The sequence below is a fragment of the Talpa europaea genome (genome assembly GCF_964194135.1).
Source record: "Talpa europaea genome assembly, chromosome: 7".
NCBI classification, from domain to species: Eukaryota; Metazoa; Chordata; class Mammalia; order Eulipotyphla; family Talpidae; genus Talpa; species Talpa europaea.
In genome coordinates, this window is record NC_140074.1 from 76686525 (window position 1) to 76703678 (window position 17154).

Consider the following 17154-nt stretch of genomic DNA (forward strand, 5'->3'; position numbering starts at 1 on the left):
CAACCAGCAAGTAAAATCTATATATCCCCAATAGCATATAAATCTCCAACGGCTATTTTGTAATTTTCATGAAAACATTTGGCTTCTTTGCCAACCAAAATTTTGAGAGAGTTTAGTTTTATCTTGTTCTTTTAATAATGATAAGACTATACTGGTAGCATAATTTACTCTAAGAGAAAAGAAAGACAAATAATAATAAAGTAATTCTTCCTTCAGGCTTTTTATTTCTGTCATAGTCTGAGTCTGAATCTTCTTCATCATGCATTTATGGCTTTTTTTCAGTTGAAAAAAAGGTCCTGTTATTTATTAACTGTAATACTTGAATGTAATTTGAAGCTATTAGAGTGATACCTGATTAGTATTTTCCAGGGCCTAATTTATTAACCAGAGGAGCTGGCATTGCCCACTTTGTTCGCAGAGATAAAAAGATCTACTAACAAGGGAAGGCCAAGGTCCAGGAGTGAAACCCAGAGCTGTGAACAACACTCACTAGTCTGCCCACAATCTCTGGCCCTCTCCAGTCAGCCGGGAAAGCACTCCTTCCATTAACAAGGGAAGGTAACATATTACTCTAGAATTCATCAATCAGCTTGTGGTACCATTAAACCAAACTAGGCCAAAAAAAATGTAATTTTATATTGCAGACCACTGCCACACCTAATTATACAAATTTGCTTCCTTATTATATTTGATTTTCGATCCAAAATGTTTAAAAGTAACCAACTGGAAGAAGTTTGCCCTAAGTCAAAGAACACTGAGATCAATGTTAGTAGTGAAAAAAAAATCTCATTTGTTCCTAAAGAATGCTTTTATTATTGATTATAGTAAGTGTTCCATGTCTTTTTGTATTTATTAGAAAATACTTTTAAATCAAAATATATTCAATTTTTAACTTTCTAAGTTTTATATTTTGCCATTTCATAAAATGACTTTTCTTACAGTTATATATACAGCTGTATAGGTAGCATTAGCAAAAAACAATATGAACAGTTGTTACTGACACTAGATTGGTTTAAAATCAATTTTGGGGCCACCCCAGTGGCACAGCGGTTGAGCACTGGGTTGCAAAGCTGCCCGCAGCCTCTGTAGTGCCGGTTCAATCCCTGGCCACCAGGTGAGGGTCCCACATGGCGCACAGACCTCTTCTGCCGCCTGCTGCTCCCCTCAGCAGTGTACTTTGTCAGTCTGCCTGCTCTGCTCTATGCTCTGACTCTGGTGAACTCTCTCATCCTCCCGCACTTCTGACTGTACCCAGTGCTTGTATAAATAAATAAATAAATAAATCTTTTTTAAAAATGAAAATAAATAAATAAAATAAATAAAATCAATTTGGTGGTAGCTGAAATATTTTTCTAATTGTAATTTTTCTTATAGACTTTTACATAAATCTATATGTTTAATTCTGATGCATCATAAATTTCTCTAAATAGTAATCATAGCTGGGGTTCTAAGGTACCTATGAAACAGTTGCCTGAAATATTAGGAATCGAATGTAATAAGCTATATAGGGTAAATATTGAGATATTCCAGCACTGCCAACCAAAATAGGAGTATAGTATTCTTCTAGAATACCAGGATTTAATAAATTAAAGTATATTATATGCCTCATAGTCTCTGAGATAAGTGAGAGGTTATGGTTTTCCCTCTGTGAAGGAACAAGAAAACACATTTCATATATGAATAAAATCATAGAGATTACTGCAAAGGATGTTTCCCAGAGCCAGAACCCCTGGACCTATTACCTCCTTCTTCAGGTAATTACTTAAACAAGGTGCCCTAGATTCCTTTCATAAAGAATAGTTAAAAACAGTACCTTCTTGTCTGAGCATTGTTCACATACAATGCTTATTAGAGAGTGATGTCTGACAGAATCAGCCTTTACTTATAACAGATGTATAAGCTATAATTGTTATTATTAGATGAGAAAGTATAATAACAGATAGGTGATAACTTACGAAAGCACCAAGCTACAAGCTTATAAATCAATGATTTGGATGTGGGGACACATATTCCTATTGAAACAATGTTATAAATTATTTTTTAAAGATTTATTTATTTATACAAGAACTGGGGTATAGGCCAGATGTGCAGGAGAGTGAGAGGATTCAGCAGAGATAAAGTGGAGAACAGAACAGGCAGACTGATGAAATACACTGCTGAGTGGAGCAGCAGGCGAGACAGGAGAGGCCTGCCACGCTTTGTGGGACCCTCAGTGGCCAGCCAGGATCAAACAGGCGCTGCAGAAGCTGTGGACAGCTTCACAGAACTGCGCTCAACCGCCTGCACCACCAGAAAAGGCCCAATGTTATAAATTATTGGCATGATACTTCTATCTAACTATAAGGTACCTACAATTCAGTTTCTTGTCACTTTGCATTCATAACTCAGATCCTATAGAGAATATGCCTTTAGTTTCAATCAGGTGTCCTGAGCGTCTCTGGAAGTTTCTAGACCTCTATTTCTAGAAATATAAATATGATTGAAACAGCTAGAAAATACCAGAATTTCAGAACAGATAAACTCCACTAACTTCAAAAGGAAAATGCCGTTCTATGATAATGATATGAGAATGGCCACAGGGCAATTTCACTGAGACTTCATAATTTCACTTATGTATATATAATGTTGTTGATACTAAATTGATGGTAGCTGAAAAATAAATACTATTTGCTGAGATGCCCTGCTTATTATTACTAGAGAGGCGTGGGAGGTTGCCTATTGTCCAAAACTGAATTAACAGGACACACAAAGAGAGCTCTAGTGTTTCTTGGTGGGCTTTGATATAAACACGTGGAAATGGCTGCTGATCCCCGGGGATGTCGCTGTTATGCCCTTTTGATGTTCCCTTATTCTTAGAAAATGAGAAAGTATAGTTTTGAGAAAGAACAACAAACCCTGACATCCACTTCATCAGCCCACCAGACCTGTAGTATCCCTAAAGTCATTCAAAGCTCTGAGAAGCTACAGATGAGATAGACTCTCAACCTGTGAATATCACTCTCCTTGCTGATTATTAAATACAGAAATGCTGTCCTATGGTGGGTATGGCTCTGTACTGGCCTCTCTGAAGCCCCACCCCCATCCAGCAATGAGGTTAGCCCCCAGACAAGTAGAGCTTAATTCTGTAGGCAGAGGCTACCCTGGACCTCGATTTTGCTTAGTACACCTAGTATTTCACATGAACTTCAATTCTCCCCCTTAAGATACAGGCAAATTTCTTACAAGTGGTATGGCTCACAACTTCTGATGAAGCGAGGCTAGGCAGGAGTCTCACACTTCAAAGTGACCATTGTGATGCTGTGAGCCTGGACATTCATCCTTCCCAAGAGACATGGCCTTCTCTCTTTCTAGTTGGACCTTGTTTCTTTCTGCTAATTTACCCTTTTATTTGTCTCTCATGAGTATGCAGTAGATAGGGTGTGCAGGACAACTACCTTCTCAAAATTCAAGTGTAGATCCTGAAATATTTAGAGGCAAGGCAATGATGTCTTTAAAATACACTAGGAAAAGAGGGAGTTCAAGATGGTAGTATAGAAAGAGCCAAGGTTCACCTCTTTCCACGGATACAGTAAATATACAGTCATTTACGAAACAATTCTTCCCAAAAAATATCTGAAAATGAACTTGACAACTCCTCCATGAGGGACAAAAGGATTGCAGTGAAATGGGCAGGAAAGGCAGAGACACTGTCTCACAAAGAAACACCCCCAACACAAAGGCCCACAATTGGGAGGGAGCTCACAAATATGGAACTTCTTCCTGGGAAATCAGGCATCCCGACCCTTGGGATCTGCACAGGGGAGACTGGTTCCCCCAGAGGGCTTGCAATCAGGAAACCCAAGAGGACCAAAGTTTGCTCTTAAGAGGCAAGCTTGCAAATTCATACCTAGGACCTACGAAAACTTACAACTTGAAAAGCACCTAAAGCATACATGAAAGAGATTCATTAGTTATTCTCAATCTCCCAGGAGACAGGGATGAATGTACAGGTAGGCACTTTTGTGCTTATACTCTCCTTATTACAGTTAAAGCTGGAGGGCATCATTTTAGTGCTTCCCCACCTTGCCCCTGCCCTACAACCCTGTACTGTCCAGAAGATGATTCATTATTCTCAAAACAACCAATGTGCTATATAATATTAAGCATAGAAATCACAAGATCCTTTCAACAGAGGCAGAAAAAGCATTTGACAAGATGCCTACCCACTCTTGCCACTTTTAAACAACCTAGCACTGAAAGCCCTAGTCAGAGCAATTAGACAAGAAAAAGAAAGAAATGGTATCCTACTGGAAAAGAAGAAGTGAAACTGTCACTCTTTGTAGATGACATGATTTTATAGTTAAAAAAGAAAACCTAGAGATTCCATCCCAAAACCATTAGAACTAACAAACAAATTTAGCAAAGTTGCAGGATACAAAATCAATATAAAAAAATGTGCTGCATTCCTATACCAACAACAAACTATCAGAAAGAAAAATTTAAAAAAACAAGTCCATCGAGAATCACATTAAGAAGAATAAAATAGGGATAAATTTCTTAAATAGGCTAGTAGAAGAGCTGTACGATGAAAACTATAAGACATTGATGTAAGAAATTAAAGAACACAAAGAAATGTAAAGATATTCCCTGTTCATGGTTTGGAAGAAATAATACTGTTAAATTGTCCATAATACCCAGGACACTCTATACATCCAATGCAATCCACATTGAAATTCTAATGACATTTTTCATAGAATTACAACAAACAATACTAAAATTTCATGAAACCACAAAATATCCCAAATAGCAAAAACAATCTTGAGAAAAAGGAACAAACGTAGAAGCTTGTACTCCCTGGTTTTAAACTATGTTATAAAGTCATAGTAATTAAAACAGTATATTAGCATAAAAACAGAGATACATATATATCAATAAACCCATGCAATATGGTCAGTTGATTTATGACAAAGAAGGCAAGAAAATTCATGGGGTAAGACAGTTTCTTCAATAAGTGGTATTGTAGATATTGGACAGTTATGTGCAAAAGAATGAATATGAAACACTATTTTCGCCATTCACAAAAGTTAACTCAAAATAGATTAAGGATCTGAATATAAGACCTGAACCTATCCAATTCCCAGAAGAAAACATAGGTATTACTATTCAGCAATCAAAAAAGATAAACTAATACCATTCTCAAGAATGTGGATGGAGCTAGAAGGAACTATGCTGAAATAAGTCAGCGCTATCCATGTTGCTGTAAATGCACATGGCAATTGTTTATCTTTTTTTCCAAAGATTTATGATTTATGCATACAAGAACTGGGTTACAGGCCAGAAGTATGGGGCCAGTGAGAGGATTCACAAGAGACAGAGCGGGGAACAGAAGAGGCGGATTGACTGAAATACACTGCTGAGGGGAGAAGCAGGCGAGTCAGGAGAGGTCTGCTGCGCCATGAGGGTATCTCCCTGGCCGGGGATCAAACTCATGATGCAGTGGCTGTGGACAGCTTCATAGGTTGTGTCTTAACCCTCTGCGCCACCAGGGAGGCCCTAGAGTTTATCTTTTTTGATTGCTGAATAGTATTCCATTGTGTATACGCACCACAACTTCTTGATCTAGTCATCTATTTTTGAGAATTTGGGTTGTTTCCAGGTTTCATCTATTATAAATAGTGCTACCATAAACACAGGAGTACAGGTATTCTTTTGAATCACTGTTTTTGTGTTCTTTGGGTAGATCCCTAGGAGTGGAATTGCTTGGTCATATGGTAGCTCTATTTTCAGTAGACTGAGGAACCTCCAGACAGCTTTCCATAGTAGTTAGGCCAGAATGCACCAAACTGACAGCAGTCATTATAAAAGCAGTCAAGGAGTAAAGTACAACAGTAAAGTACAACATGGGGACTATATTCAATAATATGGTATCACAAATTTTGAAGTTGCTAAGATGGTAAATAGACATTATGGTGATCATTTCACACAATATACAAATGTTGACTCATTTTGTTGTACACCTGAATTGAAAATAATGGTGTATGTTATTTATACATTTTAATTTTAAAAGGTACTCCAGGGTGAAAAAATGAGAGCAGATAATAATAGATGAAATAAGCATTGCAAAATTCCAAAAAGTGTTGAGGCTGAGTAATGGGTATATGATAATTCTTTAAATTATTCTCTCTACTTTGTGTATATTTTAAAATGTTCATAATGAAGGTAGTAAATAGATCCATTCTTTAAAACTATCGAAATCATCTTGTAAGTTAATTAGCTTCCCCAAGATTCCTGTATCAGCAAAAGAGGCAAGTAAGGCCTAAATTCAGATTTTTATTGTTGTTTTTGTTTGTTACTATTGGTTTTAATTGTTACTATTGTTTTTAAAAAGCTTCAAGAGCAGATTTCTTGTGACTACTTCTTGCCCCCCCACACACACATTACACATTACACACCCCCCACCACCATTACACTAAGATAAATGTCACTGAACAAGTCAGAGATATAGCTGGGGTCTTCATACACCTTACATATACCTTTCCTGCTATCTTTACACTTTGTGTTTCAGAAAGCAGCAAAGGTTCAATATTAACATTTTTTTTTAAAGGCTGCTAAGAATGTAAAGGCCCTCACCAGCTCACCTGTTGGAAGTCTCCAGTGGAGACACTAATGATAAGCGTGGGGATGATCATGAAGCAGGCATTGTAGAAAAGCACTCCATACTTCCCTAGCTCCTGCAAAGAGAAAGAAAACCCCATTTAATTTTAGCAATAAGAAGCATCAGATTTTTCTAGAGCCATTCCTAAAACTACGTATTTAAGCAGAGTTAAAATATGCTTTCTGACCAACCATATATTGGTATATTTACAGCAAATTTCTGACACAAATGCTTCATTTCAATATTCTGTGATTTCAGAATAAACTTTTGTTTTACACAAACATGAAAGATAAAACAGATGGAGATGGGTTGCCTGTGAGATTCCATTCATCTCTAACATTCTAGTTGGTTTTTATTTTAAGGCATGCTATTCAAATGGGAAATCTGGAACAGAATAAAGAACATTAAAAATGTTAATATAAACAGGACTTCTTAAGAACATCTGCTCTTTCTATTAAAAAGCAGCAGGGTTAAAACATCAGGTATCCCATTTTTCCAACCCTGTATAAATTTACTTTACATGCAAGTGGTTACGCCACTTCTTTACCATTTTTCCATAAAGGGTGACAGTGTGACTCTCAGAAGGCAACCAACCTGTTTTTGTAACTGCTACCAGGAAAAAACAAATGGCCATACAGAAAAGCCAACAATGCAGATGAAAAGCAGTGCATAGAAATAAGCCTGTCTGTCAGAGAGAACTCCCTCACACAACACAAAGAACCAGGAACAAAGAAACATATGCCTGGCTCATCCTCCTGCTTGGGGAACAGCTGGGGTGGGATGAGGGCTGGGGCCTCCACACCGATGCAGCCACTTGGAAGAAAAGCTCATTGTCCCACCAGCCCTTTAAGATCAGGAGAGACCAAGACTGCTGGGCTGACCTTACAATTACCCATTCCAATCATCTCATTCCCCAGATGAGAATACTGAGGTTTGGAGAAGATGAAATTCAAAGTCACAATGTCCAGTAAGCAGCAAACTTTAATTTTTTTTCCCCAAAGATTTATTTATTTATTTATTTATACAAGCACTGGGTACAGTCAGAAGCACGGGAGGGTGAGAGAATTCACCAGAGCCAGAGCAGGGAACAGAACAGGCAGAGTGATGAAATACACTGCTGAGGGGAGCAGCAGGCACGGCAGGAGAGGTCTGCGCGCCACGTGGGAACCTCGCCCGGTGGCCAGTGCTATAGAAGCTGCGGCAACTTCGCAGCCCAGCGCTCAATCACTGCACCACTGGGGAGGCCCAAACTTTGATTTTTAACCCAGGTCTGCACACTGTCAAAACAGCTGCTCTCGGGCCTCCCCGGTGGCGCAGCGGTTGAGCACTGGGTTGCGAAGCTGCCTGCGGCCTCTGCGGCGCCGGTTCAATCCCCGGTTGCTCCCCGGCCTCCCGAAGAGGGTCCCACATGGCGCGCAGACCTCTCCTGCCGCCCGCTGCTCCCCTCAGCAGTGTACTTCGGTCCTTCTGCCTGCTCTGCTCCCTGCTCTGGCTCTGGTGAATTCTCTCACCCTCCCACGCTTCTGACTGTACCCAGTGCATGTATAAACAAAACAAACAAACAAATAAATAAATAAAAAACATGCCTCTATAAAAAAAAAAAAATTAAAAAAAAAAAAAAGAAAATACCAAAAAAAAAAAAAAAAAAAAACAGCTGCTCTCAAATCCCTGACTTTGCCTTCATCACTGATGATGAATTGGAAAAAAAAACTTCTTGTATTTTCAATTTGCCTTTCAAAATCACCCCCTTTTTCTATATTCTGACTTTACATCTAAGATTGTGGCATCTTTTCCCATCCTATCTTTCACCCAAAACACTGCAAGACACAAGTAAGGTAACTGAAAAGACATCAGAAATGCATAGGTCATATTAAGTAAACTAAATTACATGCCAACTTTGCAAATTGGTTTACTTTCTTCGTGTCATTTCAGGGCCCAGATGAAAAAGTCGAGAAGTCAGAGAAGTAAGATCTTGTACCTTTGGGTCCATTTTCTGTTTGGTATAAACGCCATTTGCAGCTGTGAAGATATCATTCAAAAACACAAAAACATAGCCTTCCAAGTTGAAAGCAAGGTCAGAACTAGTAGGGAGAACACAAGAGGATGGTTAGTCAGAAACTCACAACTGAGCCTCCAGGTCAACTGTTTAATCTTTCCCTGATCAAATTCATTTGTGATGCTAGTCTACCTTCTTGTTGACACATTTTCCCCTCTGTGGTAATAAATGGTTAATTCCTCTGTTTTGGCTCCAGTCAAAAACAAAACCAGGCCATCAGGTGGCTTCAATTTCATCACAAATGACTTAAAATCGGAGGGACTTGCTTTCACTACAAAGCCCTTTCTTCTTGCTAACTAATAGTGCAGCATAGTAATTGGCAAGCCCAGCTTCTCTGACGGGAGTGATTTGTCCGATTCACCCAGTGGCTTTGCTTGTTGGACTAAATAGGGCCATCCCTAGGGTACAGCCTTGTAGGGACAGCTGGGCCGTGACTAGGGCAAGAGGGGGTCAAAAGAGGAACTGACACCTCCATCTGGTGTCTAAGGCCCCCACCCGGGCCCCCACTACCTGTCCATCAAAAAGGCAGGACAGGGGGCCCATTCCCTTTCTGCAATCCCTCTAAGGCTCCCTTCTACCAGTTCTTCTGAAACCTTCTCCTTAATTTCAGTTTTAAATAAATAATGCTGGTATAAAAATATTAGTGGCGGGGCAGGATATGGCACCAGGAGGAGAGAGAGCAACAGCTGAGCCAGAATGGGATGTGTCCACCTGCACTCGATCTTGCAGACACTACCAAGGATGTATATCCCCTGCCCACTCAGCTTCAGTAACTGGTGGCTTGTGAACTCAACTGACAATAGACAGAGAGCTAAACAGAGGGGAAAGGAATACAAATCATGCTAAATATTTTACACGCATAGGAGTTTATAGAAGTGAAACTCAAAGAAGTGACTAGAGTCTGTGGCTTATACAATATTTTAGCAGAGAAAAGGGTTGTGTTTTGAGGGACAAATTATAGGTAAGGAAGTTGGAAATATCGAGGGGAATCTAATGGAAGGTGAAGTTTGTTCATGGGAGAGGGTGAAAACGGAATATCATGTTCACTAAGGGAAATAAGTGGCCTGTTTCTTGTCAGGAAAGGAAGGGCAGAGACCTCTTTCTGTATTGTTGATGCTCAACTGCCTTCAGCTTAATGCTGGCATAATGCTTACGCCAAAGTGGTATATTTTAGGGTGCCATATTCTGATCCCCTTTAATGTCAAAATAAGTTTATTTCAAAGAGAAATAAATAGGCAAAAATTGCAACAAAATATGAATGCAAATTAAATCAGACTTTGCTTGAGGCTTCCACTGGCATTGTCTACAAATACATCTGTGAAAATGTAAATTAGTTTTAAATCTTCATAAGGAAGAATGCTCTGGCTCATTCCAAAAAATAAAATCTAAAATTGAGTCTTCCAAATTGCTTGCTGACCCACACTTGAGTCAGTGTTCAGAGGTTTGCTGTTCCCTAAAATGACAAAGAGTTGCATGAATGAGGTGGGGCTTTCAGGGGCACAGACTGTGGGAAATTGCCTGCTCACTCCCCAGGAGCCACTAGGGAAATTTCCAGTGTTCTAAGGCCTCCTGCTAGGGAGGGAAGGGATATGGTCCCCATTGGCTTAAGTCAGTAGTTTAAAGTAAAGGTGTTTAAGAAGAATGAACTGGGTTTATAAGTGAGAGCAGATTCATGGTTAACTCTGGTTGTTCACAGATATCCTATTTCAACTTTTCTTTCCACATGAAAGGAAAAAAAAAATGAGAGGAAGTAACACATGTCACTTCTGGGTAAGAAACTAAATATATCTACAATAGTAAACAATAATATCATTGCCATATATATGTCGCACTCTGGCATGCTGTATTTTCTAATCTAGCTTGTGCTTATTGTTTGTCTTCACCAGCTATAATGGAAGCTACATGAAGGCAAGGATTCTAGTCTGTTTTGTTACCTGCTGGATTCCTCAGCATCAGGAACAATGCCTAAAATACAGTAAATACTCAGCATGTGTCAGTTGAACTTGGCTGTGCATTTTTGGAAACCTTGGTTTATTTATTGGTAACCTCACTTCATTCTCACAATGCGCCACTAGGGGGATGCTAGTCTAATCTCCATTTTGCAGCTGAAATAACGGGAGCCCAAGGCAATTAGCTTACAGAGCTAATAGATTAGGAGAGTGGGATAAAGTTCCAAATATTCAGGCTCTACAGTCCATACCCTTATTTATTTTAATTGAAACAGAACTCACACTTCTGAGTTAAGGGAACTAAACAGTTTAAATGAAATTACTCCAATCTTTTCTTTCCTTCACTCATCCAAGTAAGTATTCTTTTCTATTATTATGTTTGCTTTATAAGTGAGGGATTGAGGCATAGAGAGGCTAAGAAAAAGCTGACAAGGGGCATAGCTAAATTTTGAACCCAGGGAATATAATTGTAGACACATGATTTAATCACCATGCTATAAAAGATTAGAGTCTGAGTGCTCACTTTCAAATACAAACTTCAAGTCCTCATTCCTAGTCTTAGATATTAATGAATAAGATAGTCATACACTGGTATTGCAGGTATGTCCCAAACATATGAACATTTAATGAGAGTATTCTAACCTGGAAAATACTGACTCCTATAGCATCACGTATGGTAAAACAAGTCAGTGTATGCGGGCTTTATAAATTTGTTATTCTTTTTGATGAAATGCCTAAGAAATTTTCAAGCAAAAATTTTATATTAAAGACAGGCATTCAGTAATATAAGTAAACAATTTTTTTGTAAATGCTTTACTTCTTTATTTTAATTATTTTTTATTTTATTTAGTTTTTTTATTTTATATATTTTTTACATCATTTTTGCACAATGTGTACATTTTCATCTTGGTTATAGTCCCCATACAATTCCCTATTCCTTTTTATAAGTAAGGTTGTATTTGTATCTTGCTATGCTCTCTTCATTTATTCTAAGAATCATTCTGACTAACTTGAAATCTGGTTTGGCTTTCACAGAACACATGGAAATTCCACTAACATCAACATAATTGTGTCCTGGCTGCTCAATTCAACTGCAGCCAGATGGAAAATGAAAAATTAAGATGGGGCCAGGCCTATTGTCAAGGACACAAAGAAGTTATTCAGCAGAAACAGTCCAACATCTTACCCAGCTGCGATGAAAGCACCAAGAATGATAGCAAACACACTGACAATGATGTTCAAGGAATACTGTTTCCTGTAATAAATAAATAAATAATAAATAATAATAGATAGAAAAATAAATAATAGATAAATGAAATGAAATGCCAGCTAGCTAGCTACCTACAAGATAGATAGGTAGGTAGATAGATAGATAGATAGATAGATAGATAGATAGATAGATAGATAAAGATAGATAGATAAAGGTTGACGCAGAGAGAGCACTAAAAGCATCTTTAATGAACTAGTGATTCAGAACAAATTTACTTTTTTCCTTAAGCAGTTGTCCTTATCTAATTATGAGCTTGTTTTTGTTCTTACTACAGAAACACTGGGACAAAATATAGAAGTGCTCCTTCTGGTGGATCTAGTTGGCAGGTGCTTATACCAAGCAACCAGAGATTAAGATACAATTCAACAATAGGACTTCAAGCACTGAGCCATCATCCAAATTCCATTGCTAAATAATCTTCATAGAAAAATTAAGAATTTTAAGCCAACATTATAAAACTTAGTTTATTCTAATATATCATAACTACTGCATCAGAATGGATTTCTCTGATTTTCTGCACTTCTCTATGTGGATAATATCTCCCGTGTACTCCATGATGTGTGTATATTCCATTTGACTCCAGGAAACAGATTTATATCTGATTGGGGATTGTTAGATTTTTAATAATTTTCTATGACAATCATGTATCATTTGTCTAATGTAAAATTATTACTAAAAATTATTCATTAAGTTCTTAATGAAACATGGAAACAGACAACTATTTTTAAGTGAATAAACCATCTGTCCTTAAATTACTGCTATGAGCAATTCAAAGAAATGATTTGGAAAGATGACTAGATGTTGAGAATTTGCTAGGTAAAAGCAAAGTGGAGGAAAAGGAGAGAGGATACCATACGATTAGAGGGGAAAAAATCACCCGAGTATGATGGTTTCCAGGAGTAAAGTAAGTGGAATGGTAAATTTCCTGAGCACTGTGAACATCGGCAAGCTGTCAGGAAAAGATTCAAGTAAGTAACATCAGATACTAAGAATTTTAACATGTTTTTACATTTTTAGTTAAACCCACTAAGTTTGCAGATCAAATATAAGGAATTAGATTAATTCCCATTTGTTTATGGTTAAACAAATCACATTAATAAAAAGAAATGGACATTTAATAATTTCATCCCACTTTAACTTTTTAGCTATATAAAACATCATACAATCCACCTTTTAGAAGACAGTGCTAAATGTACAATAGACTGTATACAATGTGCCCCAGACAGCCTCTGGCACATTAAGGAGGGACTAGGTATACGCAACCACAATTGGCCCTATCCCTGATCCTAATTACTACTTATTTTAAACCTTATTCTAAGGTAATAATCCAAAAGATATAAAAAGCACAAACAAGTTCACTGAAGTAGCACATTTGGGAAAAACAACCTAAAGGTCAGACAAGGGAATGATTAAATAAATTATGATAAATCCACATGAAGGAACATTATACATATAACTCACACAAAACTTTATCATCATTGGAATATGAATATTAAATAAATCAAGGAGGATACAAAACTATGCAGTCTATAACTGCAACAATATGCATTCTGTACAGAGAAAAAGACTAAAAATGAGTATTTAAAATAGTTTGTTAGATGTCAAAATAAGGAGTGGTTTTTCCCCAAAATTTTATGTAATGAGATTACATTTAATGCCTTGTAAGATACTTAACACTTTCCTTTCTTGCCAGATGGCAGGTGAAAAAGCTCAGAAGGTGGCTACTAAGAAGAAATCTGAGCCAAGCAGGCTGATACTCGTGGCAAGGCTGAGTAGGCCAAGGCCAAAATCCTTATGAAGGAGAAGACCACTGCAGCCAAAATCCAAAATCCAGTCCTAGTCAGAGCAAACAGCAAATATCCCCCATCAGAAAGACCATGTGCAAGAGGAAGTAAGTACTCAGCAGCTAAATCCAGGATTGAAAAGAAAAAGAAGGTTCTTGCATTGTCACAAAACCAGTGGGTGGTGACAAGAATGGCAGTACCTGAGAGGCTAACCTTCGCAAATGCCCAACTGTATCCCCTTGAAAAGGGGCCTCAAAAGGTGTTGAGCCACGGCTAAACACTTCAGTCAGCAGGAAAGATACCCGCGAGCTGCCTCGCTGCTCGGACCATGCTGCTCACCCTCACCAGGTGCCACAGAGGCAGGAGGGTGGTTTTCCTGAAGCAGCTGAGGCTTCTTACTTGAGACTGGACCCCTGTCCTTCAATTAAGTTTCTCTGTGTAAAATACACCAGAAATCTGTCATCGCTACTTCTACCAAAATTGATGTTGGTAGGGTACAAATCCCAAAACATCTCACTGATGCTGACTTCAAGAAGCTGTGTAAACCCCAACACCAGGAAGGTGAGAGCTTCAATACAGAGGAGAAACATGGGATTACAGAGCAGCGCAAGGGTGACCAGAAAGCTATGGACCGACAAAGTCTGCTAAAAAGAGCATATATCTCCTCTATAATCTGTTTCCATTTCCTTTGGATAGATACTCAGTAGTGGAACTAACTGTTGGATCAAACATGGCTCTACTTTTAATTTTTTGAGGAACCTCCATATTGTTCTTCATAGTAGCTGAACCAGTTTAAAATTCCACAAACACATAAGTGGTCCCTTTTCTTAATATCTTCAGCAATACTTGTTGTCACATTTTTTGATGGTAAGTATTCTTACAGGTGACAGGTGATACCTCATCATGATTTTGATTCACATTTCCTTGATTAGGGATTTCATGAGGGGAATTTCACCTTACATCTACCTGTTAGACAACTGGATGACTTCTTCAGAAAAATGTCTATTTAGTGCCTCTGTTCATTTTTAAATTGTTTGGTGGACTTGGTCAAATTCTAAAGCTTTTATAAATGAACAGGCAAAATATGATATATACATACAACAGAACATATATTTATTTTATTTTTTTAAAGATTTATTTATTTATGCATACAACTTGCTGGGGTACAGGCCAGAGATGGGAGGGGGGTGAAAGGATTCACCAGAGACACAGTGGGGAACAAAACAGGAAGACTGACTGAAATACACTGTTGAGGGGAGCAGCAGGTGAGACAGGAGAGGTCTGCTGTGCCATGTGGGTTGCTCCCTGGCTGGCCGGGGGCTGAACTCGTGCTGCAGAGGCTTTGGATTGCTTCATAGTGTGGTGCTTAAGCCCTTGCGCCACCAGGGAGGCCCAACAGAACATTATTTAGTCTTAGAAAGGAATGGAATTCTGATAACATGCTACAACATAGATGAACCTTTAAAACATTATGACAATTAAAATAAGTCAAGGTAGGGACCTCCCCAATGGTGCAAGGTGTGAAGACGCAAGCACTATGAAGCTATCCACAACCACTGCAGCACCAGTTCAATCCCCAGCCAGGGAGGTGACCCACATGGTGCAGAAGACCTCTCTCCTGTCTCACCCACTGCTCCTCTCAGCAGTGTATTTCAGTTAATCCACCTATTCTGTTCCCTACTCTGTCTCTGGTGAGTCCACTCACCCACTCCTACACTTCTGGCCTATATCCCAGTTCTTGTATGCAGAAATAAATCTTTAAAAAAAATAAAATAAGTCAATATAAAAGGACAGATATTGTGAGATTCCACTTGTATGAAATATCTAGAGTGTACAAATTTGTAGAGACAGAAAGTAAAACAGAGGTTACCAGGGGCTTGGAACAAAGGGGAATAGGAATTATTGCTATTTAATGGGTACAGAATTTCTCTTTGGTATGATGAAAATGTTCTGGAAATAGGTAACTAAGAATTGTTCAACATTATGAAAATATTTAATGCCACTTAACAGTACACTTAAAAATGACTAAAATAGCAAATTTCATGATATGTATATTTAGCACAATTTTAAAATATTTAAAATGGTTAAGCTGATAAATTTTATGTTATGCACATTTTACCTTAATTAATTCATGTCTTAATTTTTTTTTTAATTTTTGTGCTTTAGGGCCTCCCCTGTGGCACAGCAGTTGAGCGCTGGGCTGCGAAGCTGTCTGCAGCCTCTGTAGCACTGGTTTGATCCCCAGCTGCTGGCGAGGGTCCCACATGGCGCACAGACCTCTCCCACCACGCCTGCTGCTCCCCTCAGCTGTGTGTTTCGTCAGTCTGCCTGTTCTGTTCCCCGCTCTGGTGAATTCTCTCACCCTCCCATGCTTCTGATTGTACCCAGTGCTTGTATAAATAAATAAATAAATCTTTAAAAAAAAAATGTGCTTTAAAATACAACGTAAAGTAAAAAGACAACCAACAGAATGGGAGAAAATTTTGCAATCACGTGTAATAAGGGAATAGAATATTTAAAGAAAACTTGTAATTCAATAAAAAGATAAATAACTTAAAAATAGGCAAAATACTTGAATAGGTATTTCTCACAAGATAGCCAATAAGTACATGAAATAATAGCCAATAAGTACATGAAAAAATACTTAACATCATCGGACAAAGGAAATGTAATTAAAACCATTATGAGATACCACTTCACAACTACTAGATCAAGTCAAACAGACAGACAAAAACAAATTTGACAAGAATGCAGAGAAATCTAACCATTATATTACTCCTGGAATGTAAATTGGTGCAGCCAATGGGGAAAAGAGTTTGGCTGTTCCTTAACATGTTAGACAGAGAATGGCCAGACCACCTAACAGTTTTAATTACAGACCCAATCAGTGGCAATCTCATTCTTCCACTTCATTAGGCCAAAACCACAAAGTCATCTCTGTCCCCTTTCTTTCTTTCACACTTTATATGATAGTCATCAAGATAATGATCCTTCTTTTAAAATATGTACAGCACCCAAAGTGTGGCCTCAACATATTCTTTAACATTAAAAAATAACTAAGGGATTCTTGGAGAAATTGCAAGAAAAGTGGGGCCCTAGAACATGGAAACCAATACAAAGAGCCTCTTGTAGCTTGAAATGGGACAATTTAAGCATCAAAAATTACTGGGTTGTCAGAAAAGTCATGACGCATTTTTTCTATGTTCTTCAAACAAAAAGTGTCATGACCTTTCCAACAACCCAATATTTATAGAATGAATTAAAACATCAAGTAAACCAAAGAAGTAGATGAGTGGAAAAGAAGAGTCCAGAAATAAACCCACATAAATATAGTCAACTGATCTCTGACAAAGGAATAAACACAATTCAATTGGGGAAAAAAGATAGTCTTTTCAACAAATGGTGATCAAAGAACAGAAACCTACATGCAAAACAAAAAAAAAATGAATGCAGTAAACCTT

The 17154-nt window shown here is 38.0% G+C and overlaps 1 protein-coding gene across 2 annotated transcripts in view; it reads right to left on the reverse strand.

Annotated features, from left to right (window-relative positions):
- SLC35D2 (solute carrier family 35 member D2) overlaps positions 1 to 17154 on the reverse strand; it is a gene marked incomplete at its 5' end in the record, with an annotated part of 60429 nt that overhangs the window by 14072 nt on the left and 29203 nt on the right. Inside the window, 4 exons of one of the 2 annotated variants that reach the window (XM_084236631.1) lie at positions 6618 to 6710; positions 8613 to 8715; positions 11826 to 11894; positions 12787 to 12858. In XM_084236631.1, coding sequence (XP_084092757.1) covers positions 6618 to 6710; positions 8613 to 8715; positions 11826 to 11894; positions 12787 to 12858 — 337 coding nt within the window. The remainder of the gene's footprint in view (positions 1 to 6617; positions 6711 to 8612; positions 8716 to 11825; positions 11895 to 12786; positions 12859 to 17154) is intronic. The other variant, XM_084236632.1, reaches the window with a different exon arrangement.